The following is a 25294-nucleotide window of genomic DNA, read 5'->3' as shown; positions in this document are numbered from 1 at the left end:
TAACCATAACACAGAGTGGAACATTTGGAGCTGATATCCAATAAGCAGAACAAAAGAGAGGATTATAAGGCAGGACTGAAACATTTGGATAGAACTACAAAAACAGATAAGCTTTTAGAAGTATAAAAGATGCTTGTCTTGTAGTTACTGTATATCGCCCAACGTCAAGTGTTATTTGCCTTACTAACCCAGGTAAAGATCTCAATCAGTGAGGATCATAATTGCTAAACAGAGCCTCCGCCTATAAATTCAACACACCTCTCAATAATCTCTGTGTGAGAACTCAGCCTATCACTTGCTAGTGGAGACAGTTGGCCAGGATGTCCTTTGGTCTGCCCCAGCCAATCAATTATTATGTTCCCAGGGTTGCAACATGAAGAGAAACAGTGTCATGCCCCTGTCGGAATCTGATTCCGAGGGGGAGGCTGAGCAGCTGACAGGGAGTGGGAGTGTGGCTCCATTGGCTGTGGAAGAAACTGGGGAAGGGCAAAGGCCGGCTGGGCACAGCAGGGGAGAGGTAGAGCAAGGCAGAGGGAATTCAGAGGAAGATCCAGGCCCACCCCTCTTCATCCTAGGGCATGCAACGGAGAAGGGAGCAACGTGGATTGCATTGCTTACGGGGGAGGAAAGGGCCCTGATTCCCTTCATTAGCTACAGCTGGGAACACAGTGTTTAAAAAGGGAAGCTGCACACAGCAAAGTTGTTGGGAACAAATTGTGAATTATCTGGTATCATCGAGGCTTATCTGGGTTCCTGGCGTCTTCCCAACTTTATGTATTTTGTTGGCCTGTGAAGTCTGCAATTCCTTCTCCTGCCCTGTCCAGTTAATTGCTGCAGCGTGGTTTGTGTGGATTTTTATTTACGGTTTATATGGACTTTGTTTTGGAATGAATTTCCTCCACTTAAAGACTATTCTTGGGAGAGTTTTTTCTCCAGCCGAAGGTAACTGGACATTGGGGGCAAAGTTGGAGGTATTAAAGGGACTTTTCTTACTTATTGCCTTTGTGCCATGCCCTGGGTCATCACAAACATTGTAAATTACTCAGGCAGCATAAAAAGTTAAAATACATAAGAAATAAATATGCATGGACACAGACTTTTTAAAAACGTGCCCACAACTGAAACGTTTGCAAGAGTTTCACGGGGGGGATGGACCTAACCTTCCGGGCATCAGATTCTTGGGGAAATAATCCCCAAATGGAATGGGGAAGTCACCCTGGAAGTCTCGCCAGATACCCTCAGAATGAGGAAGGCCAGCATATGGGACTCAGTGAGAGCTGAAGGCCGGCTGGGAGTAGAACTTGGGCCCCCCGGTCCTTTGAGCTATCTGGCCCAACTTCTATCACCCCCACGAAGCTTGATTACGTTACAAGAGAAACATAAACGACTCTGCAATGTTGTCAATCTCTTTCTTCCCGAACCCACAATAATCTCTTAATTTCTCTAAAAGAAGCCGAGGTAAGCAAGAGAGGAGGAAGTAAGGGAGCCATAGTGAAAGAGGCCAGATTCATGACTTCCAACTTTGTGGTATTTCAGGACCCAAGTGAACAACACTTCTTTATTGTACTCGGTCAAATGACAAAATGAGGCGGGGGGGGGGGAAGCAGGTCTGCTACTTGATTTGAAAAGTTTCTTCTCCTCTGTTGACTTGCAGGACGATGAGCCGATGGGCTTCAAAAGGCCTTGCAAAACTTCCCTTAACCGCAGATGCTTTTCCTACGAAAGAACTGTAAAAAAAACGGTGAGGAAAACCTCCAGAAGGCTGCCAACGCAGAATGTCATCCCTCTAAGCTCCTTCCCAGGTTGGAGGGGCTCTGGAATCAAGTTGGACATGCTGATAATTGGTCAATCTCGGCAGGCTAGGCAAGGCCTAGAGACCTTCTGCAACGCAGACATCAGAAGAAGCTTTGCCCCAGTCAAGCTCCAGGTCAACCCTGTTTACATCATCCAGAGAGGCGTTTTCTCAGCATCTGAGATTATGAGGCTTTGCGGTGAGACAATCAGCGAAATCAAGGAACATTTAAATGAAAGGGTTATTGATTAGGCATGCTAATGTAAAATAGACTGACAGGCCCTGATGGTCGGTTGCCTCTTCACATTGTACTTTATGTGACCATTTTATTTTCCCGAGTTAACAAAATGTGGTGCATATTATTTTTTAATTATTCTAGATGTTTTGAAAATTAGCTTTTGCTCTGTGTGCCCCTTTCCTCTTTGTGATCCAATTTATTCAAACAATTATTCTCATACCAGCAATTCTTTTCGAGGCTCAAATACGGACACTCAAACCCTACATGGAACAATCTAAACTCCCCCAGGAGTTTAGGAAGAACATTGTCATGGGAAGTGTGGATGCGCTTGGAGGATGAGGAAAAGAAATATCCAAATGGTTTGGATATCATGGAATTTCTTTCTGAAGACTTATTTTATAAATACTGTACCAAAACAGATTTTTCCATACCATGGCCCTACACTTTATTTCCGTTTTGTAAATAAAGAATGTTGCGTGTCTTCTGCTTGGTTTGATGAGTAACAGCAGCCATCAGCCACAGAATTGCTTTTATTCATTGCCAGGTCTACTTTAATCTGGATGCTCTCCAGAGCACTGTCAAATTAATTCTGAGCAAGAATGGACACTTTAAAAGAATACAACGGTTGTTCCTCCTCCTCCACTTGGATTACAATCCCAAACAGGGAAGACGATGAAATTTATGAGCCAACGTACTTTCATTAGATTTTTCACTGACTGGTTTAATAGGGCTCCCACTGTACTTCCTTCTATAAGTCACCCCTCCACCCTGAAAGAATTTGGTCGAAGGCCGTGCTTTGCCAAACTCATTTTCCTCCTCTTTGTGAAGTTGAACCCATCTCAGGCTACTTCATCTCACGGAAACTCAGTCTCTCTTTTCAACCCCATCTCCAGAGCTGGTCTCTCCTTGCATCTACTCTTTCCATTTGGGACAGGGAACCAGTAGAGGCACTTATGACCCCATCTCTAGGGAACGTCTCCTGTCTTCTGCTCCTTTCTCCATGCAGGGGAGCCACCTCAGGTTTGGGCAGTTTGAGAAGAGCAGAAGAATTCATAGAAAGGAGACAAACCTTTAGCAACCAAAGACAAGTCCGCTTATTGTGGCTGCAAAATAGAAGTACATACTTGAGTCCTCCAAATATCTTCCAGCAACCTACACAGGAGAAGTTTCGCAGAGCTGATGTCAGATCTCAGCTTAGAAAAGACGTGTGGGCATTAGGAATTGTGTTAAAGGAGGGCTCACTGGTCTCTAGCCTTCAAGGTTTTGCTATCCAGTCCAGCTCTAGAAGGAGAAATACATCGCTTCCCGGTCGGTGGGTCCTGCCTAAATTATGCTTCCCTTACCAACAAAACTCAGTGAATTGCTCTGTGCAAGATCCTACCTTTGCTCCACTGCTCTGACAGCTTCAGGCTTTCTTCAGCTTCTCTATTCTCATTGAATAGGTGTCTTCTTGCATTTGGAGCTTCTCGTAGATCTCGGTCTATGAAGAAGAGAGTTTGGCAACTCTGTAATCTTCTGTCTCTTTTTATCTCTTTTTATCTTGTATGCATCACATCCAAAACACACTACAGACTGTACAGTGTTAGTCCACAGATTGGAAAAATGGCAAGGCTAAAAAACCCTGCAGCTTCAGCAAGACAGGGCGGCAGCATCCCATAAATTCTCTCCTTCTGCGGCCATCCAGGCTCCCTTTGCCCCAAACCCAGAGCGGGGTTCAGCTCTCTTTGAACTACAGGACAGCAAATGACTCCTGGCTTCCTGGTGTTTGAACAACTCAACCTGGGCTTGCAGAACACAAGCCGGCTTCCTGGGAGTGGCGGGGGGGGGGGGCAGTTGGCCTGACCTTCCTGAAATGGAGACTGTAGAGATATGTTGGATAAATTGGCAAAGCCTCGCTCCAAGAGATCTGGAGTCACCAAGTTGGTAAGGCTGATATCAATATACTACAGGTTTGTTCTATTCTATTTCCTTTGCAGTGGAGTTTCATTTTGTGTGTGTGTGTGTGTGGGGGGGGGGTAAACCCCAATTGCATTCTGAAGACCCAACTGGAAGTGAAAATGAAACTCCAGGGGAAAAAGTGAGCTAAGTGCCGGACTCTTTTAACAAAAGCTTAATTGCTAGTAAACATCCCAGAAAGAAGTATCGGTATCAAACTTGACTGCCCTGAAATGGACCTACGCACACAAAAACTTAGGGATAAGGTAGACTCAAGATATATTACAGCATGGGATAAATGGTATAAGTGGATTAAAGAGGAAAAAAACCAGGAAATTAAAAGATAAGGATTTGATGAATGGAGTGGTTAATCTAAGAACATTTACCAAAATAGGAAATGAACAGTAGTAAAATTGTTACCAATAAACAAATCACACCATCTTAGTTGATTAAAAACATATATGTTTTTTATGTTTATTACATATTTGTATATATAGATTTTGTCTGCAACATAAAGTTGTATTCTATGTATTGTACATAGTGTTCTTTTTAATCTTTAATAAAGTTCTTTTAAAAAAGAAGAAGTATCAGAACGCAGAGCTTAATTGCACTGTGACGCTTCGGGAGCTTTGTGGCCTAAAAATGCTCAGGGCTGCCTGCGCAGGCAGAGAGGGCACCTGGGGTGGGGAGAAGGTGGCTCCTGGCCTCAGAAAGGGGGCTCTCCAATTCCCCACTATCTGGCGGCCTTCTGGAAGCCATTCTTCCCTGCAAGGAGTTACGCAGCTGCTTAATCCAAAGGAACATATGGAGGGAAACTGCAAAAAGCATGTCCATTAAGGAAAATTACGAACAAAATAATGTTTCTTTTGGAGGAATGTGCACAAACCCACAAATTGCACTGTAAGCTTAACAAATATTCTTGAACTTCTGTGGGAATAGGTTAAATGGAATTTACAAATGGAAAATATGAGAAAACTGCAAGGAAGGCATTTGCCCGGCTGTAGTGGCAGGTTAGCAAAAGCAGCAACGACCCTTGCACAGAATGTAAACTTTCCCAGGATTCTTTAATGCTCCCATTTAACCACTCTTAAATATTTCAGCTCTCCCAAGTGGGAAAGGCTCTGAGCGCTAAGTTTTGCTTGTTTCATTTTTCTTTTCATTTATTTTTATTGTTAAACAGCTCAATTTGCAATAAAAGGCAGAGTAAAAGGGGACTAAACTGGCATTCTTTCCCTGCCAGAAGTAGTATTTTCATGGGGCTGTTAACAGGTTATTCCACATGGATGTCCAGATATAATCCACAAGAGGTATCAGAACAGCCAAACTCTGCAAAAATGAAACGTTAATGGAATGGAAACGATCTTTGCGTTGACCGCTTACTTGCGGGGAGACCCCAGGCCGGGACCCTGGCCTAAGAGGGCATGCAGACGCAGGGGGAAGGCAGGGGGGACCCCCTGCTGTATCCCACTTACTGCCCCTTCCCACTGGGGTTGTCCCCTAAAGGGACGCGCTGGCTCAGGCGGAGGAATGCTCTGCAAAGGGCTCCTTTGCTGTCTCCGCGGCATACAGCGTGGGCTTCTGTGCTGACGCCGTTGCCCAGGCCTTCTCCAATCCCCTCTCGGGGGGAACCAGACTCACGCCTGGGAAGAGCAGCCCATCAGTTGTGCTGTGGTCAACAATGCTCAGTTCATCCTGGCAAAGACATCCCGCTGTGGCACCCAGCATGGACGCCGAATTAAGCCCACCTGCTTCCTGCAGCCGTACCTGAATGCTGCTGATGAGCTCGTTGGTGAGCTGGCCCAGGAGCAAGCGGACGTCCTCGACGGTGTAGCCCATCAAAGGGTCCACGGCTCCTTGTTCTTCAGCTGGCGCTTCTGCAAGAACGCCTTCTGGTTCCTAAAAGAGGACAGGAAAAAGCTCACCAAGCGACCCCGCCCCCCATCACAAGGGCAAATGGCCTGCTAGAGCGGATGGAGTCACTTGTGCCCCCCACCCCCCCCCACTCTGGCCACAGAAAGGGGAAGCTGAAGACCCCCATCCTGTCCCACCAAGATGCCCAGTCTTCTCCGCAGGTTTCCTGCTGTCACTCATGGCAGAAAATTCTCTACCTTTGTCCAGTCTTCGGCACAAGAAGGAAAAATGAGAGAGAGAGACAGACAGGGAGGGAGGGAGGGAGAGACAGAGAGACAAGAGACGGGGAGGGAGGGAGGGAGGGAGAGACAGAGACAGAGACAGGGAGGGAGAGAGAGACACACACACACACACAGAGAAAGAGACAGACAGACAAAGAGAGACAGAGACCAACACACACACACACAGAGACAGAGACACAGAGAGAGACAGAGACACAGAGAGAGAGAGACAGAGAGAGTGAGACAGGGACAGAGAGACAGGGACACACACACACACACAGACAGAGAGACAGAGACAGACACACACAGAGAGACAGAGAGACAAAGAGAGAGAGACAGAGAGACAGAGAGAGACAAAGAGAGAGAGAGGCAGAAACACACACTGAGACAGACAAAGAGAGAGAGACAGAGACAGACATTCACACACAGAGACAGAGAGAGAGACACACACAGAGAGCGAGACAGAGAGACAAAGAGAGAGAGAGACAGAGACACACACACACGGAGAGACAAAGAGAGAGAGAGAGACAAAGAGAGAGAGAGAGACAAAGAGAGAGAGAGAGACTGAGACACACACACACACACACACACAGACAGAGAGACAAAGAGAGACAGACAGAGAAAGAGACAGAGGTACAGACACACAAACACACACAGAGACAGAGACACACACACAGAGACACACACACACACAGAGAGACAGAGAGAGAGAGAGAGAGAGACAGAGAGACAGACACACACATACAGAGACAGAGAGGAAAAGTGACAGAGAGCGAGAGAAAGAGAGACAGAGACAGAGAGAGACAGAGACAGAGAGACAGAGAAACAGAGAGAGACAGACAGACACACACAGAGAGAGAGAGAGAGAGAGACAGAGAGAAAGAAAGAGAGACAGAGACAGAGACAGAAAGAGAGACAGAAAGAGACAGAGACCACAGAGAGGGAGAGAGACACAGAGAGAGAGAGAGAAAGAGAGAGAGAATGCATGTGTGAATGTGAATGAAGGGGTGCAGGGAAAGCCACAAAGCGGTGGGGCTTTTCCTTTGGGGCTGAGAAGATGCCCAGGCTGGGGCCAGGTCCTCTTTTGGTTGCTCAGAGGCCTCCAAGCTTCATTGGGGAAGGAGCAGATCAGGGCAGCCTCTCTGTTAAGGCCACGAAAACTGTCCCCTGGGGACGCAAGCCGAGGAACGAAGGAGTTTGGCGATGGCAAGATGGCATTCGGCTTCCTCCCAGAGAGCTCCACTTACCTTGCTTGCCTCCTCCTCCTCCTCTTCCTCCCCTGGGGTCTGAGCTAGGAACTTGGAATAGATGTCGCTGGCTAAGCCTTCTTCCAAGGGGGCAGGAAAAGGGGTCTTTGCCGGTTTGACTAGTTCTACTACTTTCTATGAAGGGAGGAATAAATCGGGGGGCGGGAGGGGGGGAAACGGACACAAGAGAGGTTACAACACAGCAATGCAACTAATGCACACAACTTGCCCATGGCTTGTTCAGGGAAAGGAAGTCAAAGGCTCAGGCCGTCTCTTTTGTTACTCTCCCAAGGGCTGGAAGTCTCCCGGACGTCCTTCGCCGATCTGCTCTCCAGGTCTGGCAACAACTGTTTTGCCAGAGGGGGAAACCCAATTCACTCATCCCCCCACAGGGCAAAATCGGTTGTAAAATCAGGCGTGACTCAACCACCGCCATGCTTAGTGTCCCATTGTGGTCATAGGTTGGGGGTTCCTCGTACCCTGAACTGCCCATGTGTAGGAAGGGGAGGGCAGAAGCCTCATCCGAGGTCGCCCAGTGCCCAAAGCCCCACCCCCCCTCGAGCCCCTCCACAAGGGACCGTGGGAGAGACGTCAGCGGGATCCGTTTTTTTGGGGGGGGGGCCTTGAAGAAGCAGGAGGGAGCGCTCAGGTTCAAACGGGCGTGTCTCAACATATGAAAACCAACACAACTGTCCAAACTTGTGGCAAAGGGGAGACCTTTGTTGGAAGGGCAAATGACTGAACCTACTAGGCCTCCATCCTTCTTTCAGCACAAGAGCTCCCGGCTTTTTCCCTTGCTCAGGTCTCCCAATTGCTGCTCCCAAATTTTTTGGCTTGTTTTGCCAGTGGCTTCTCAATTGTTTCGGCCTGGCAGCTGAATTCAGTTGCCACTCCAGAAAGTCCAACCATTCCGTCCCAAACATGGCTTGCATGTGCCCTCCGCATGTGCTTTTACATGGATTGGTGGGTTCCAGTGATTATTTTTTCCAAGAGAAAAAAAAATACTGTTGGAATTTAGTACCCACTCCTCTTGTAGAAAAATGAAATATTTTAGGAAATATTAAAAAGGCAGAATATTTCCCCTAAAAAGAGTAGAAACTCAGAAGTAGAAACTCAGCCCCCCCACCTTTGCTAATGGCCCATGACTCTGGCCTAGGCCAGCCTATTTTACATAACAAAGATCTACTCCAGGTAAAGCTATAATAGGAATTGCCCAAAGCCCTTTCATTACATCATCATCCAGCCAGGCTCAACCAAGCCTGGAACTCAGGACAGCCTAGAGAGTTGCTCCTGCAAGGCCCCATGGGAGTCTGGCAACCAATCAGAGTACAAGCTCAAATTCAAATCCCAACAGAGGGTATAAAACCCAGGCACTCTCAGCACCTCAGCCCTTCCTTCCTTTCCTTCATCTTGAAGCATGTGACCCTTCCTTCTTTGGAGCTCCAAGCCCTGTGATCCTGCTGTCCACCATTAAACCATCTTTCCAAGCAGCCTCCTTGTTTCCAGTGTCGTTTTCCCCACTTGGAACTGAACCCAGAGGGATAATTCTTCCAACAATATGAAAGCTAGAAATAATTATTAGACCACCGAAATACAGAAAATATGTTAATAGAATTGGATATGTAAAGAAGAGAAATGTTATAGTGATAGAAATAATTTGTATACTAATATGATAAGAATAGAGAATTAATATTAAAATAATGAATATGGTTGTAAAAGTTAATTGTTATGGCACAAGGCATTTGTAACCAGATGACACACCATTAAATGAAAGATGAATTGAATATGTATTGTAAATGAAATAAACTGTAAATTTATTTGTAAATGAAATTTGTAATTGTAAATTTAGTTGTAAATGAAATAAATTATTTTTTTAAAAAAGGGTTGCCGTGATTCTGTGCACAGAATTTTCCTAGCGTTGGTCAGTCTCCGTCAGCTCCTCATTCAAACAACTATTTAATCACAGAAACAAGCGTGTTGTGTTAAATCTCTGCAACATTCAGCCAGGTTTCAAATGCACTTGAAGTTGCAAATTACAATAAAAAGGAAGCCTTTTGTTGGCAGCTAAGATTTCTGAATAAAAGTGAGCTTTAGGGACAGAATGTTATGATCCAGCAAGGCTGATTTCTTTTTATACTCTGCACTCCTAACAAGTCCAAGAGAAAATCGGCATGAATGAATGGTGAAGAGAGCCTCGAGTCAAGCGTATTTAAATGAATCTTTCTGATGCAATGCTTCGCTTTAAGCAGTACAATTAAGGTGTTGTATTTCCTTTAAACAAAACCTCATGTATGCCATTACCATTGATTATATCGTGAAAACTATTTCAAACCGAGGAGACAAGGTCAGCATTACAATCCTGCTTTTATTTCAGAAGTTACCCTTTCCTCCTCCCCGCAGAAGAGAAATTTATTGTTTGCTCCGCATGGGAGGGGCTTTGAGGGAACCAAGCTCACATATAACATTCTAAGGAAATCCGTCCTGCTAATTTATTTCATGGCTGAGACTCCAGGCACCCACCCACCCACATCTGCTCAATGCTTTGCCCCCACCCTCCCTTGGCCATTTGTCACCCGTCACATTTCAACCGAACCGATGCCGGATCGCTTGATTCTGCAAAACTCCCTCCTCTTCGGTTTCAACAGCAGCAACAAAGAAGCTGCCACACAGCTCCAGAAAACCCTTTTAGCAATTCCCATGGCAGACGCGAGCCTAAAACCAGGGGGGTCTCCAACCTTGGCAACTCTAAGACTTGTGGACTTCAACTCCCAGAGTTCCTCAGCCAGCAGAGCTTCTGGGAGTTGAAGTCCACAAGTCTTAAAGTTGCCAAGGTTGGAGACCCCTGGCCTAAACCACTTCTCAATCTCAGCAAGTTTAAGATGGGTGGACTTCAACTCACCCAGTTGCCACGTTTGAAGAACAGGTTATGCTGGCTGGAGAATTCTGGGAGTTGAAGTCCACAAGTCTTAAAGTTGCCAAGGTTGGAGACCTCTGGGTTCGGGCATGTCTGGTTGCAGAATCCTGGGAGTTGAAGTCTTCTCCCCCTCCCCGCTGCCCAAGTGACACACTTCAGTATCAGCAGAGCAATTTCATCCATCTCTTTGCTTCTTCGGTTTGAGAATCTTTAAGTCACTGGCCGCCCCGAATCCCAAATTCTATACCTTATGCCCCCAGGAGAAGCTTTGCGAACTGGAGTGGTGAAATGCTACTGGTTCGGCCTGGTTAGGCCGAACCGGTAGCAAAAAATGGTCTGACGAGAAAAGAAGAGAAAAGCTCAGGATCGGCCCTCCCACCTACCCCTGTGCTTTTCTCTTCTTTATCCTCTCAGCTGATTGGCCCGGCAGACCCTCAGCTGGTGTTGGAAAGTTGCATGTGCATGCACAAAGTGCGTGACCACCGAACCGGTAGAACCTTACCACTGGTGGATAGCCATAGGGTTTCCTATCCATTGGGATTTCCCCCAGGGGTGGAAGCTCCTCCCAGGGGCTTCAGAAGAGCTTCTCTGAGGAATCAGGGGGTTTCTTGCTTTTTCTTCACCCTCAACAGCTACACCTCTTTTGGCATTTGTCCTGCCTTGCCTTCAGCCACCCTTGCAAGCACCTGAGAGAGGATCAGTGATCCGCCCGCAGGGTAAAAAGGAAACCCTTGCAGCTTGGGTTCTCAGAAAGGCCCAATGTCAACCAAGCAAAGATGCAGAAAGATCGCATCCTTTGGAAACTGGAGGCATCGCTCCAGCAGAAGTCTGTATGTTAAGGTGAGTGTTTCTCCAGCATCTAATCATAGAAGAAGCTCCCCCTAAAATCCAGGGGAAATCCAGATGAATGAGGCAGAGAACCTGTTGCTTTGGAAATCTGACGCTTTGGGCAGAAATGGGAAAACCAGTCTTGCCAAGTATTCTTATTGTTTTTCTTTCTTTCTTTGCTCAATGCTAAATTAACTCTACTTGACTTTTAATTCTCTGTCCTATTTGGAATTCCTTTTGTGCTTCAGCCTTTTATGCATTAATTTTATTTAGAATCCCCTCGTAGTCGTAATGAAATTGCAACGCCTCCCATCTTCCAGGGAGATTGTGTTATTTGCAGAGGACGGGGGCCATCCTGGAGCCTGCTCGGAACAGCACACGACCAAGCAAGCTGCCCAGGACATGATTTCTAGAAAAAAGAGCTCATGAAATGAATCAAAAGCAGCAGATGAAATGAGTCAAATAAATACTTGCAGTAACTCTTGATGCTCAGGGCAAAGTACAAATATTTAGGTTAGTGGTTGGGAAACGATTGGAAAGGAAGGAGAGAGAAAGCATCGCTAAACCAATCTTTCTGCTATATTTTTGTAATATACTTGCTTTTTCTTACGCGCTTTGTGCCTTTAAGTTTCGGAAAAAGCAGTCAAAAGCTTAAACGGTTATTTAAAAAGCCACTGATTTCTAAGAAGCGAGAATATAAACCAAGTCATTTAGTCTGGATGAGGATCGCTTTTGCCAAGCTTGCTCAATTATTTGCAAGTGCTATGTACTAACTTACACATTTCTGTTTGGGGAGAGTAAAAGAGTATCCAGACACGTCTGGGCTCGTTCATAGGATGAATAATACAGTGCAGTGATGTGACTCATGAGTTATCAAGGAGATGTTTATGTAATATTAAAATCTGCTCCTGGTCTGCAGATAGCAAGCGTTGTACTCTCTTTGCTGCCTCTTCCGTTCAGGTCCCAGTTTCCCTCCCACCCAGAAAGTCCAGATGGAATATCCTGGCCAATTCTGGGCCTGCTAGCTCAGGGGTGTCAAATTCAATTTCATTGAGGACCGCATCAGGGATCTGTTTGACCTTGAGGGACGGGTGGGCGTGGCCAGCTTGACATCACTCGTGTCGGGGGCGCCTGTGGTGGCCCAAGTTCTCTGCCAGCAAAAATGGAACTTGAGAGGCCGCGATGGCCTCCTGCAACCCTCTGCCAGCGAAAACGGAGCTCCGCTTGGCCCTCCCGAGCTCTGTTTTCACTGGCAGAGGGTTGCAGGAGGCAATCGCGGCCTCTCAGGCTCCGTTTTCGCTGGCAGAGGCACCGTGGGCCGGTCCTTCGTTGTTTCCAGGGTTGCCCCATGGGCCAGATTTAAGCACCCTGCGGGCCAGATCCAGGCCGCAGGCCTTGAGTTTGGCAGCCCTGTTCTAGATAAGACACCCTTGTGTTGAGGGCTAGAAACTTTTTCAAAACAGAATGAGAGCTTCAAAATAGCTTCTGGCCACACAGATACGTTTAGGAATTATTTCTATGTACCCAGTTTCTGTTGCTCCTCCGTTTTTAAAATTACAGATACATAAAACACCATTGATTTTTTTCCTGATTTCCTTCATGCTATGATCAGCACAAAGGAATGTTAATGATATCACACATATGCCTACGATAAAATCATTTATTCCCTGTATTTTGATTATGGGATTGTATTCCCAATCCAATTTTTTTCGCATCTGCTGGTAGCATCTTGTTTCCAAAGTACAAAGAATCACTGAAAGTGCAAACGTCTCTATTAGTGAGTATCAGCATACAATTTTAAAATATGTTTGCTACGGTTTATATTTCCTCCCCTCCACACTGATTACTACCATTAAAAACGCCATCAATGTGACAGTACTTTCTCTGAGATTTAAGATATTAAATGGCTCTGGAATGTTCTTCCCCTGCCCAAATGACTGCTTCCTTTCTGCATTGTGTCTTCTCCTCCTCCTCCTCCTCCTCCTCTATCCAACTAAAGGATCTTCCTTTACCCTCAAGATTTATCTTCCTCCACAGAAGGACGGTCTTAGCTCCCCCTCTCAATGCTCACTCCAGATTGGGTCATACGAACAGCCCCACCTCTGCTCTGATACTGTCCCTGACAGGTTTGTCACCATTCTTTCAACAGGCATACCAGCTGCATCTGGAGCCTCCAAGGACCACGACTGGACCAGCATTAAAGATGTCAAGCAGCTTGGTCAGCTGCCACCATTCCTGCCCAGTCGGTCTGGCCTCTGATGGGAATCCTGTAAGATGCAGCCCCACCACATCTGGAAGGGGCCCAGGATGGGAAACGCAGAGGCTGACCTTCCAAAGTTTGCTCTGGACTTCTGAGTCCTCACCAGCATCATCTAAGGTGCCCGAAGGCAGCTCCTTTCCAGCATAAGCACGAAGCAGTTCTAGCTCTTTAGTTCAAAGAAACCGGTATAGGAAAATAAACTTGAGAATCTTCAAACTAGAAGCAGGACATAAATTCTTCAAAATTATAGAAACTGTACGTTAAGAGTTTATTTTATAAATATTATGCTTTTAGCTAAGCGTGTGCTTAACAAAAAGATGTAAAGGCTGTAATAGGATGCTGTGTGGCAGCAGAGACGGCAGGCGAAGTGCTTCGGCCTTTTCTGCACAGCGTCTCACTTTCTGTTAAAACAACCGTCCTTCTTCAGGCTGCATATTCAATTACTGACTTTATATCAATCCAACCCAGTTACAGAAACCAGCAAATGAGGGAATATGTGATTCTGTGTATTTTTTAAAAAAAAAAAACCATTCCAAAATAGATGTAATTGTGTGAAGAAATTGGTTGTGAATATTCCTTGTCTGTGAAGAGCAATGAATCTCAGCCTATTTCCATATTTCTAATTAACACCAAGTTAAAAATAAAACTCACGCCATAGCCCACTTTAATCAAAACGGGGAAATACAAAATTCATTTTATCAGAAAACTGATAGTGGTGATTTGAGAGACTTCAATTTTTCACGTTTGAATTGCTAAAATTAAGTTATTAATGTGCACTTCCATCTCCTGCGATCAATGGGGAGAGGCTGAAATTTTAGATGTTTCCAGATTTTATCCAGAGATAAAATCCAAAGGATCTGAATGGTCCCAATAGAGACATTTTTGTACTTTGCAACTCCCAGATCTTCCTTCCCTTGAAGACTCACTGAACACATCCAGTCATAAGAAGCCCCCCCTTTTCTGATAAGGGTTTTAGTACTCTTCACTCTAATGTCCTTTAAAATCCGAAAGGCGTTATGTGCCCAATTAGTTCCCATGAAGTCATGGAGAACAATCCAAGGGTCTTCACGGGGTATGGTAAAAAAAGTCAAGATGGAACCAGGCAGTAATGGCTGAAGTTCAGGCCTAGAAAACAAGCACAGCTTCCATCACATCTCTCTGACCAAAATTAATGAATCCTGTGGATACCCGTGAGGGGAAAGAGGAACTCGGGACTTTCCTGGGAGGACCATGCCTGGATGAGTTCGTCTCTGATGAAGCTGGAGACCATGAAGCTTCCTAAAAGGGGGCAAGTGGTGTCATAATAACCCTCCAGTTAAGGGGCCTTCCACTTTACTTTCAACTATCTCCAAACTTCCATTAGAACAAGGGGAGCCATCATCTACTCTTCAGGGCTCTTCCCAAGGCATTTGAGGTGACAACATCTCCTAGGGCAGGGGTCGCCAACCTTTTGGACCTCAGGGACCACCAAACTCATAATTTTACATCCCAGGGACCACTAACTGGTTCTGTGGGTGTGGCCTAATTTGTGGGTGTGGCTTGGTGGTCATGTGACTGGCTGGGCATGACTTGTATGTAAATATTATAAATATTTATATAAATATTGAATTTTTCATTAAAAAAGAGCAACTTTTACCCCAAATCAGGCAAACAGAGAGACTGAGTTGCTCACAGAATCATTCAGTGATCTAGCTATCTGCCATCGGCTAGCTCAGTCTCTCAAATTTGCTTGCTGTGAGTCTGCACTGAATTTGCTTGCAAGCAAACCTTCAGTCCTAAGGGAGGTTCGGCTGTGCTGAGCCAAAGATCTAAAGACTAGTTAGAAAGCAAGAAATCCAACCATTTCCTGCTTCCTAGCTAATCTAAATCTCCTGGCACAGCGGAACAGATGATGGTCGGAAAAAGGAAAAATAGCAATTTAGCAGGCAAGTTTACTGGGTAAGGAGTGAGTGGGCGGGGAGGGTTCCCGCGGGCCATGTGAGCGGGGCATCCTTGTGTTTCTGCGCAGCCTGGATTAATTGCTTTGTGGGGGTGCTCTGCGGCTGAGATTTCTCTGCGGCCCACCAAAATTTTGTCACGGCCCACCAGTTGGTGACCGCTGTCCTGGGGGCCAGGCAGGGCCAGGCACAACCTTTGTGAGGTGTACCTGTCTGGAGCTACATCCTGAAAACTCCGCCCTATTCTCCAACTTTATTGCCAGCCTAGGAAATATGGCTGTTCTCACTTTCTCCAGTTGTTCCTTCCACAGTTCCTGGATGCTGTCCCTGCCGTCCACTTCAGTGCAAGAAATAAAAAGTATGCAAGAAAAGTGAAGCCAGAAAATGACCTCTCTGGTGCAGCTGTTCACAAACCAGCAATGGCGGAGCCACAGTCCCCCATGTCATATCCCTGCTATTCTGCCATAATTCCACTCCTCTGATAAACAAATGGTTGCATCCAGTAAGTACATTCCTTCCAGTCAAACACGAAGCGTGAGGTTATTGCCGGGGGATAAACAAAATGAAGATTACACATTCCTGAAAAGGGGGGAGGTTTTTCTTTCATCTTACATGAATGTTAGCAAGGTGCTTGGAAGCCTTATAGCCACATCAGACCTGAAATGAATGTCCTGAATGGCTTTCTCCAGGAATCTGAGGTTCTGATGCTACATATTGTGAATCTAATCAGTGCATGTTCCACTTTAAACAAGTTCAATAAAATCCAATAAAATCATTCCAAGAATCAGGGTTCCCATCCTGCACAGAGCCCTGGAGGGAGAAACTGAGCTTAGGCCTAAGGCCTGAGCCTAGGATACCACCAAACCTCTAAGCCAGAGGTCCCCAAACTTGGCAACTTTAAGGCTTGTGGACTTCAACTCCCAGAATTCAAGGCTGGAGAATTCTGGGAGTTGAAGTCCACAAGTCTTAAAGTTGCCAAGTTTGGAAACCTCTGCTCTAAGCTATGGAAAGTGACAAGCCTTGACCTGCAACTCAGCTTTGGCAACCATCCTTGGCTCCCAGGGGAATGTTGATGGCAGGTGGATTTCAACCTGTGTTCGAATTCAAGACTCTTCAACGAAAGGTTACCAATTAAACATGGATAATTTTAAGAAGCATACGTTTTGTTTCCTTCTTCTCTGTCAGAGATGAACTGGCTGAGCTGGAAGGGTGGAGTTAAAGGTGTCATCAGTTTGGAGTCATTGCGTTGCCATAAGAGACCAAAGTCCAGCCTCTCTTGAATTCTGTTGATTCTTATCTAGTGCCAATTTAAAATTTACCCTCAGGTGATTAGATTCTTGTGTCCAAGTAGCAATACTTCTGTGCTTTGAACTTAATTCTTGTTCCTGGTTATTTGCACCTGACATTCTCCCACCTTTTAGCTTGATGAGGCTTCATAAAAATAGGACAAGTGACAATTTACTCCACCTTTCCACCCTGACCCCATGGAGATCTTTCAACGAGAGCCAGGCAAGCAATGTTTATTATATGTTCTTTGGATCTCCTTTACCTTAAAAATCCCCAGTCCCGTAACGTTACCGTTATGCAAAATAAAACCACTCTAGTCACACACAATCTCCATCAAAATGTCCTAAGTGAAGAAACTACCAATGATTTTGACAAATGGCCTAAAGGACGGGAGTTAGCAGAGCAGCTGTGCGTCTGATTGCCATCTCTAAATATTCTAGTGCATAAAGGGAGGCTGCTTTGTCTCCACCTAGTGATCAAATTGGGTGAAATTGACATAAAATCGACAGGCATCTTTTGTGGAATGAGAGGTTTGCAAGGAAGAGCTTGAGAGCAAAGCAGGCCATGAATGGAAACATTAGTAGTCTCATAAAGCAAGAGACACGTCAAGTTGGATGTGTATGGATCAAGTCTATATTTATAACATGCATCCTCCATCTCTTTCCTCTCATTATCTTTACAGAAAAGGACAGATTATATACCCTCTTACGTGGAGTAATTCTTCATTTTGTGACTTACAATGAGATGAGCAAGAACTTTGGGATCTGGGGACAGGTGTGTTGGACTGGCTGATTCCCGGCTCAGAGTTGGTGGCTCGTGTGCCATTCGTTCAAGAGCCAGGTGTCCACAGGGGTCATGGCTGCAGCATCACGGACAGAAGAAGGCAAGCGGTTTTCAGAAGAAAGCGTGACCTTCTGATATGGAGACTCTTCTCCTTTCTGCCAACTGGCTGTGTAGCAGAAACAGGGAGAGGCGCCCAGAAACATATTTTAACTTACAGCTGCTTTAAATGTTTTGAAAATGTGTTGCTTGCTTTTGCAACACTTTTACGGTCTTTATTGGTTTTTTTATGACTTGGCTCTAAGAACTCCTGAAAGATTTTGTAATTTTGACAGCATATAATAATGAGAAACAAATAAATAAGAGTGATGATTCATATGAAAGTTTTATTAGAGAGCTTAAATAAATGACATATACTGTCACAATTTAGTTCATGCTTTGGATTTAAAGCATGACATTGATAAAACAGAACCCCATTTCCTTCCCTGACCTGAATCTCTGTATTGCTTAGCTTTACAGAAGAGGACTCACTGCTAAGCTGGTTGAGAAGAAGCAATCTCTTTGCCCCTTGTGAAAAGCCAACGAAACACGTATAGCAGAGAGAACTCACAAATGCTTCAGCTGTCTCTATGTCTGTCCATGATCGTTTTGCCACCGTTGCCCCAAAAGTGTAATATACCAAAGCTTCATTTTATTAATTTTAAAAGATTTACCTACTTTATTATGTACCTGTTTAAATATTTTTCCCAAATAATAGAGATGACTACAACTTTCTTGTTTGTATCTTATGTTGATGCTTTTATTTAGTAGCCTGACCATCACTTAGCGTTGGAACTTATGATTATTGTATGTTTTGATTACAATAATTTATCACTTGCTGCTTGTATGTACACTGAGAGCTTATGCACCAGAGACAAATTCCTTGTATCCAATCACACTTGGCCGATAAGGAGTTCTATTCAGTTCTATTCTATCCTATCCTATCCCATCCCATCCCATCCCATCCCATCCCATCCCATCCCATCCCATCCCATCCCATCCCATCCCATCCCATCCCATCCCATCCCATCCCATCCCATCCCATCCCATCCCATCCCATCCTATCCTATCCTATCCTATCCTATCCTATCCTATCCTGAATAATAATAGTCATACTATTCAAATGTCTTCTCTGTGGAATTTTAATGCCTGGAGTTAGGTTAGTAGGAAATGCAGAGATAAGGCCAAATTGTCCCCTTACTATTCCCACTGCTCAATTAAATTTATTCTCGGCTTCTTTGAAAGCAAGCAGATTGTCTAATTTTAGGAGAGTCAGATTTGGGAGTAAGGACGCAAAAGACAATACTGTTTGAAGAAATGGCTTTTAAAGAAAAAGTTGTATCTTGATATCCTTTTGATTTCCAAAGGACGCATTTCTAAATATTATACGTGCAACCCCCTCACCACACAGAAGTGCACCCCCTCAGGCAGAGCAGGTGTGTTGGGGCTGGCGATCTACCTGGAAACCTTTAGACACCATACAGAACTTTCTGAGACCCCCACAAGAGGGCACTCAAGGGCCCTTCGGTTAGGCAATTTTTGCAGAACAAAGTAGCCTCTACACCTTATTTTCTAGTTTTCTGAATATTTAACTTAAAAAAAAAAACCCAAGGTGAGTATGGCGGCAGCCAAAAAAGCTAATACAATCCTAGGTTATATAAACAGAGGCACAGAATCAAAATAACTTGAAGTATTAGTACCGTTTTATAAATCCTTAATAAGCCACACCTGGAATACTATATACAGTTTTGGTCACTCCATTACAAAAAAGTTGTTGAGACTTTGGAAAAAGTGCACAATAGAGCAACTAAGATGATTAAAGGCATGGAGACTAAAACACATGAAAGTCCATTGACTTGCGTTTTGATGATCCAACCAGTCAAAAACCACCTAGGATTAGCAAACCACAAATATTTAACTCTGAAAAAGCATTTCTTTCAAGGGTTCTGCTTAACAGTTATGGTTCGTATCATATATATAGATCTTTTACTGAAATATAAAAAACATATTTTGATAAAGCTTCAGAGATCTATAGATCTAAACGTTCTTTGACAGCAGTGGTGGGATGCTACCGGTGTAACAACTGTTTTGGTGAGTGCCTATTGTGAGTGGGGTGCCTGCACACAGCACTGAAAATGGGGCATTTAGAAGCTCAGCTGTTTACCTTCCAAGTAGAACAACGAGGGGGGGGAGGGAATCAGTTCTGCCGCACAATTGGGATGAGCTCAAAAGCAGGAAATAAGGACAGGATAGGGTGGGTGCAGGTGGGTGGGGTCAGCTGATTGTTGGAGCTACCGGTTTGTCCGAACCAGTCTGAACCGACAGAATCCCACCACTGTATAGGTCAGTGATGGCGAACCCTTTTTATTGTGGTGTGCTGAAAGCATGTGTGCCAGCACCCACAATGCAATGCGTCCCGTCCCCTCTGCACATGCACACGCAACAACCCCCTTACCTGCACTGCGCATGAGTGCACCTCGCAGCTGATTTTCAGCCCATTTGTGGCCGTTTTTGCCCTCCCGGGGGCTCAAGAGAAGCCTCTGCAGCCTTTGGAGGCCAAAAAATGGGCCCGTTTAGTGATGAAAAGGGCCTGTTCTTCAGCCTAAATATTTATAATATTTACCTACAAGCCATGCCCGTCCAGTCACATGACCACCAAGCCACACCCACAAATTAGGCCACACCCACAGAACCAGTTAGTGGTCCCTGGGATGTAAAATTATGAGTTTGGTGGTCCCTGAGGTCCAAAAGGTTGGCGACCCCTGCTCTATTTAGCAGCTCCCTCCAAATTTAATGCATGTAAGTATTCAGTGGATTGCAAATGATCTGCACGAACACAACATCACCTAGCTTATATTTGCACTATTTTACACACAATGTAATTTTGTTAGGGGGCAATTTTGTAAGCTCCGGGGGCATCAGAAGGGGATGAAGTTGGCAAGGTGGGACTCCCAGCCCAAGAGGACTGGCTGTTTTCACCACAGGGAGCAGCTCAGGATCCCAGAAGCTAAGTGAAGGCCCAGAACTGAAGCCCAGCATAGACTTCCAACTCAGCATTTCTCAATATATTCTGGAAAAAAAAGAGAAAATAAATAAAGGGCCAGTGTATGACCTTGAATCACTCCATTCCCAGTTCTGAACTATTTTGGTTTCTTCATTTTCTGTGTAAACTCTTCCTTCCTGTCACCCCACAAATTCTTCAAGAGGGAGATGAGTGGTCAATTAAAAGTCCCTGCTTTTAAGAGTGATGCACAGTTTGTTGCAGCCAAAGGTCTTGTGTAATCAATAAAGGAGAACCAGCTGTCTTTGGGGAGCACTCTTGTCTCTCCCATTTTCTGCCAGAGGGATCACGGGGTGAAGCTCCTCTGCACTCAGCTTGCACACCTGGCAAGTTCTCCATCCATGGGCTGGCCCTACCTGCGCTGCGGAGTCCCAGCCTTTTCGCAGGTCTGATAGGAGCAACGGTTTCGGCCGGAGCCCCCTTTAAGCAGGGCCCTTGGATGCTTACAAGCCAATCAATACAAATTGATCCCTTGCAGTCTGTTAGCCACTGTTTATAAGTACCGTCTTATCAACTTCATTTACCACTTTAAATGCACCAGCAACAGCCATGGTCTAACTAGTACAGCTGTTGCTTTGTCAACTCTTGTAGTGATGTTTTCAGCAATATTTCCTAGGAACCTTCACTTTCCAGAACGTCTGGTTCTAGACCAGTGATCTAATATTTGTACGTATCATCGCTTTCGACCCTCCAGGTGTTCATACCTTCTTTCCCTTAAATCTTCAGATATTTGCTTTCTTTGTATTTTTGTATTCTTCGTCTTTTGTGGTGCTCAGAAGCCCATGAATCTTCATCATCATTATCCTCTTTTAACGACCCTATAAGCCCTTGTGGGATGGAGCAACTGAATGGAGCGGATTGCTCACTGACCGGATGCCCTTCTTGTTGTCAATGTGGAGTTTTTTCAGCAGATATATTTGTAGCGTGCTCAGAGAGAGAAATACCTGCCTCTACCTGGGATCAAACTCACAGCCTCCTGATTGTGAGGTGAGAGCTCCACCTGTAGGCCACCACCCCTCTCCTCAGGAGCCCATGAATATGATAGATTATTTCATTCCCCCCCGCCCCGTCCTTCCCATTTGATTGTTCACCTGTTTCTTTGTGTGACTTATTTAGGGAGGACTCCTGCTCCCTTCTAGTTCCGGGGAATCGGTGTTTACTCAGGAAGTTTGCCTTCCCCTTGGTGCCTTTTACCCACCCGCATCTGGCAATGCTTCCCTTTGCTCCCTCTTATTCAACGTGATGCTGTGACGTTGCAGCCCACCATTCTCCAGGGATCCCGTTTAACAGCTCCAACCCATTAAATCTACTTTTCACCTCTGCGTTATCACTGTGAATTCTGTAAAGGTCAGAACTTGCTGATCGAGTGATTTCCCTTTTTGCTGTTTCAGTCTATTTTTACCAGAAGGTGTTTGTGATCTGAGCCAAAGGCAGCCTTCGGACGTCTATTGCTTGACCGAGTAGAGGGTCTCTCTCATGGCTTGAGAGCAAACGATCATCAGTCTGATTTCAGTGTGATCTGTCCAGGGCTACTTATTCACAGGGCCATCTTATTCTTAGGCAATTGGACAGTGGTTATATTTATCACCAACACTGGATTTTCTTGGCCGAACGCTCTTAATGGGTCAGCAGTTTCATCTTCCCACAATACCAGAAACAGTTTTCTTTCCAGGCTCCTCTCATTCACTTGTTACTCTGTCAACTGGCTCTTGAAACCACTTCCGAAGAGTCCAACTTCTCCTTCCTCTGTGACTGCAGCCGAGATTGACAGAGTTGACTAGTTTCTCTTGGAAAGGCCAAGATTGGTGCCCACATTTTGCTTTCTTCACTCTGCTGCGATGCAATCACGTCTTGGATTTTAATTTTAATTCTTCATCTCATTTTGTTTCATCTCAGAGACTGGGCCAGGTGGCCAATCAGAGTGTTTCTTCAGAGGATGCCAGATTGGTTCCATTACTACTCAAGGACCCCATAAAATAACTGGGAAATATTTTGATGGCCATACTACAAAAAAGATGTTGAGGCTTTGGAAAAAGTTCAGAGAAGAGCAACTAAGATGATCAAAGGCCTGGAGACTAAACCACACAAAGAACGGCTGCCGATTTTAGATCTGGCTACTCTAAAGAAAAGAAAAATTAAGGGCAACATGATAGCAGTATTTCAGTATTGGAGGGGCTGCCATAAAGAAGAGGGGGTCAAATTAATCTTCAAAGCACCAGGACAGGACAAGAAATCATGGTTGGAAACCGATCAAAGAGAGGAGCAACCCAGAATTAAGGAGCAACTTCCTAACAGTGAGGACAATTAACCAGTGGAACTGCTTGCCTTCAGAAGTTGTGGGTGCTCCATGCAGAGTGGTACTCAGCAGGTTCTGACCAGTTCTGGAGAACCGGCCGTGGAAATGTTGAGTAGTTCAGAATACCACCTCTGACTGGCCCCTCCCCCATCTATTCCCAGCTGATCCCAGGCTGGGTCTCCTTTGGTTGCCCTGCCCAGGAGAACCGAGCTGGAAAGCAGGTTGGTGGGCTGGGGAGGGAATGGGGATTTTACAGTATCCTTCTCCTGCCACGCCCACCAAGCCACACAAACCTAGCCACACCACGCCCACCAAGCCACGCCCACAGAATCGGTAGCACATTTTTTTGAATCCCGCCACTGGCTTCATCACTGGAGGTTGAGCAGGGGGCTGGACTAGCAGACCTTCACGATCCCTTCCAGCTCTATTCTAGTCTAGATATTTGTGATTACATTGTATTTCATCTTCAGGAAGAAGAGCATCATTTGAATGGGGATTTTGGGGCTCCGGGGCCAGAATATCTCCTTCAGCTGCCCTCCATCACGACTGCTCTTAGGCCTACAGCCTCAGGGATCCCATCATCTTCCATCTCCTCACTAACCGGACCGGCCTTCTTGGCTTAAAGCTGTCAGATCTGATGAAGCAAATTCATCTGCCTTTGGGAGAGGTTGCCTGTTGCATCTCTGTGTGAACTACTTGTGACCTGGTTTGGCTAGTTCCCTTTCTGCTTAGGGATCCCAGTGAGGATAGCAATTGATGCAGAAAAACAACTGTTTTTTTTTCTGGGTTACATCCTCGATGTTTGGCATTTATCATGGTGTCATGATCAAAGTCAGCTCAAATAATTATGACACAACAAGGAAACAGAAACTTGACTGTTTATCAACATCTGAATAATTCTTTTTTCAACAGAGGGTTCAGGAAAAGGACTTTTGAGCAATCCTGTCAAGATTTCTGGAGATATTTTGCCTAAGGAGCAAAATCCGAAGCATGTTTCTCTTTTATTTCATTTTTCTTTAATGTTAAACTGTAGGTGAACTTTTAACGCTGTTAATTGAAACCATGTTGCTTGAATTAGCATTCGTAAGACATTGGGGAAAAAAGAATTCAACATTTATATTTCTGTTTGTAGGTTCTGCTACTAATGTTATTATGTTTCTGTAAAAAGGGAAAAAAGCAAACCAAAAGACCTGTTTTGTAAGCAGATAATTCTTCCAAACTCTAAAAATTGGCTCCGAAAATGAGATTATTTAACTCAGCAAAGTGCAACTCTAGTAACAGACATTTGAAAAACTGAATTAAAATTATGCGCAAGCCAGAAAGGAAGGAAACTTGCTGAAAGCAACATTTGGTGGTGGCGGCGATACCAGCAGCAAAATTCTCACATGAAAACCAAATTCCATAATTTTAAAATGAGCTTTTCCTTTAACAATTCTGCCCCCTCGGAGCTGCATAGGAAGAGGGAGGGGGGAGCCCCCTCCCCACATCACAAATGATTTGCTCTGTCCAAAGGAAACGAAGCCGAATTTGGAAGCAGCCCAAGTATGTGAACACTGAGGAGAGCATTAAGTTAATATAAATAGTTTCTCTTTTGCAAACTGAACTCCAGCAGATGATATTGGATGACTATAAATTTTATGGCAGAGCACATTTAATAATACGTGTGTGTGTGTGTGTGTGAGACAGAGAGAGAGAGAGAGAGAGAGAGAGAGAGAGAGAGAGAGAGAGAGAGAGAGAGAGAGAGAGAGAGAGAGAGAGAGATGGGGAAAGAGAGAGACGGAGCGCAAGATTCAGAATCGACACCACGTCCAAACACAGAGTATAACGCTCTGGCAAGCTTAGCGAGGCCCATAAATTCCTCCGGCAGGGGCTGAACCAGGGGTCCCGCAGCTGGGTCACCGAACACACATCCAGGCAGTTGGGTCATAAAACACCGATTATTCCATCCTGCCGATGGAAGCCCAGAGGGATAAAACTATATTTGCCAGCCAGGCCATGTTATTAAGACTTGTTTCAAAAGCAAGAATAGGGTCCAAACACTTTTGCCTTGCTTCCTCAAAGAACGGAAGGACTGCATCACCCTCAAAATCGCATTTCTAAATGTCTCCCCAGCTCTACAAAAGGCAGACAATACATCACCGTCACCAAAATAAATTAGGACCCCCTCCTCCCCCTGCCAACATGGCTGATAATAATGAAAGCTTCTATGCAGCTATTGACTAAGCGAGACAGACCAGAGTCCTTCCTGGGTCTGATATGTTGCTGTGTTCAGTTCTGCTGAATTCTTGAATTCCACTTCAACTCCCCGAATACATAAACTGCAACCCCATAAAAAGGATAAACAGATTAAACCAGCTGATTGCAAAGTTTCGCACAGCTGAGTTAAGAACATTTGTTATAGCGTTGTAATGCAGCGCAATTTTTGTGTGGAGATACACAGAAATGAGACCCATATTATGGCTAGAATCCCAGCCCATGTGAACAATCCACTGGGCTAATGCAGGCAACAGATTTCCTAAAAAGACCAAAATAAAACTTCAAATTAAAA

At 45.0% G+C, this 25294-nt stretch overlaps 1 protein-coding gene across 2 annotated transcripts in view; it reads right to left on the bottom strand.

The window, feature by feature from the left end:
• Positions 1–1524: 1524 nt before the first annotated feature.
• Positions 1525–25294, bottom strand: part of CABCOCO1 (ciliary associated calcium binding coiled-coil 1) — a 32729-nt gene continuing 8959 nt past the window's right edge. Inside the window, exons 6-9 of one of the 2 annotated variants that reach the window (XM_087932271.1) lie at positions 7345–7479; positions 5730–5861; positions 3412–3510; positions 1525–1727 (exon numbers count right to left, since the gene is read on the bottom strand). In XM_087932271.1, coding sequence (XP_087788397.1) covers positions 3436–3510; positions 5730–5861; positions 7345–7479 — 342 coding nt within the window. In that variant the 3' untranslated portion in view covers positions 1525–1727; positions 3412–3435. Of the gene's footprint in view, positions 1728–3411; positions 3511–5729; positions 5862–7334; positions 7480–25294 lie in introns of both variants that reach the window. The other variant, XM_087932270.1, reaches the window with a different exon arrangement.

This window comes from Pseudonaja textilis, chromosome 4 (genome assembly GCF_049901715.1).
Source record: "Pseudonaja textilis isolate UNSWEBS1 chromosome 4, rPseTex1.2, whole genome shotgun sequence".
Classification (NCBI taxonomy): domain Eukaryota; kingdom Metazoa; phylum Chordata; class Lepidosauria; order Squamata; family Elapidae; genus Pseudonaja; species Pseudonaja textilis.
Note: the sequence above shows the minus strand (reverse complement) of the source record. Positions and strands in the feature narration are given on the sequence as shown.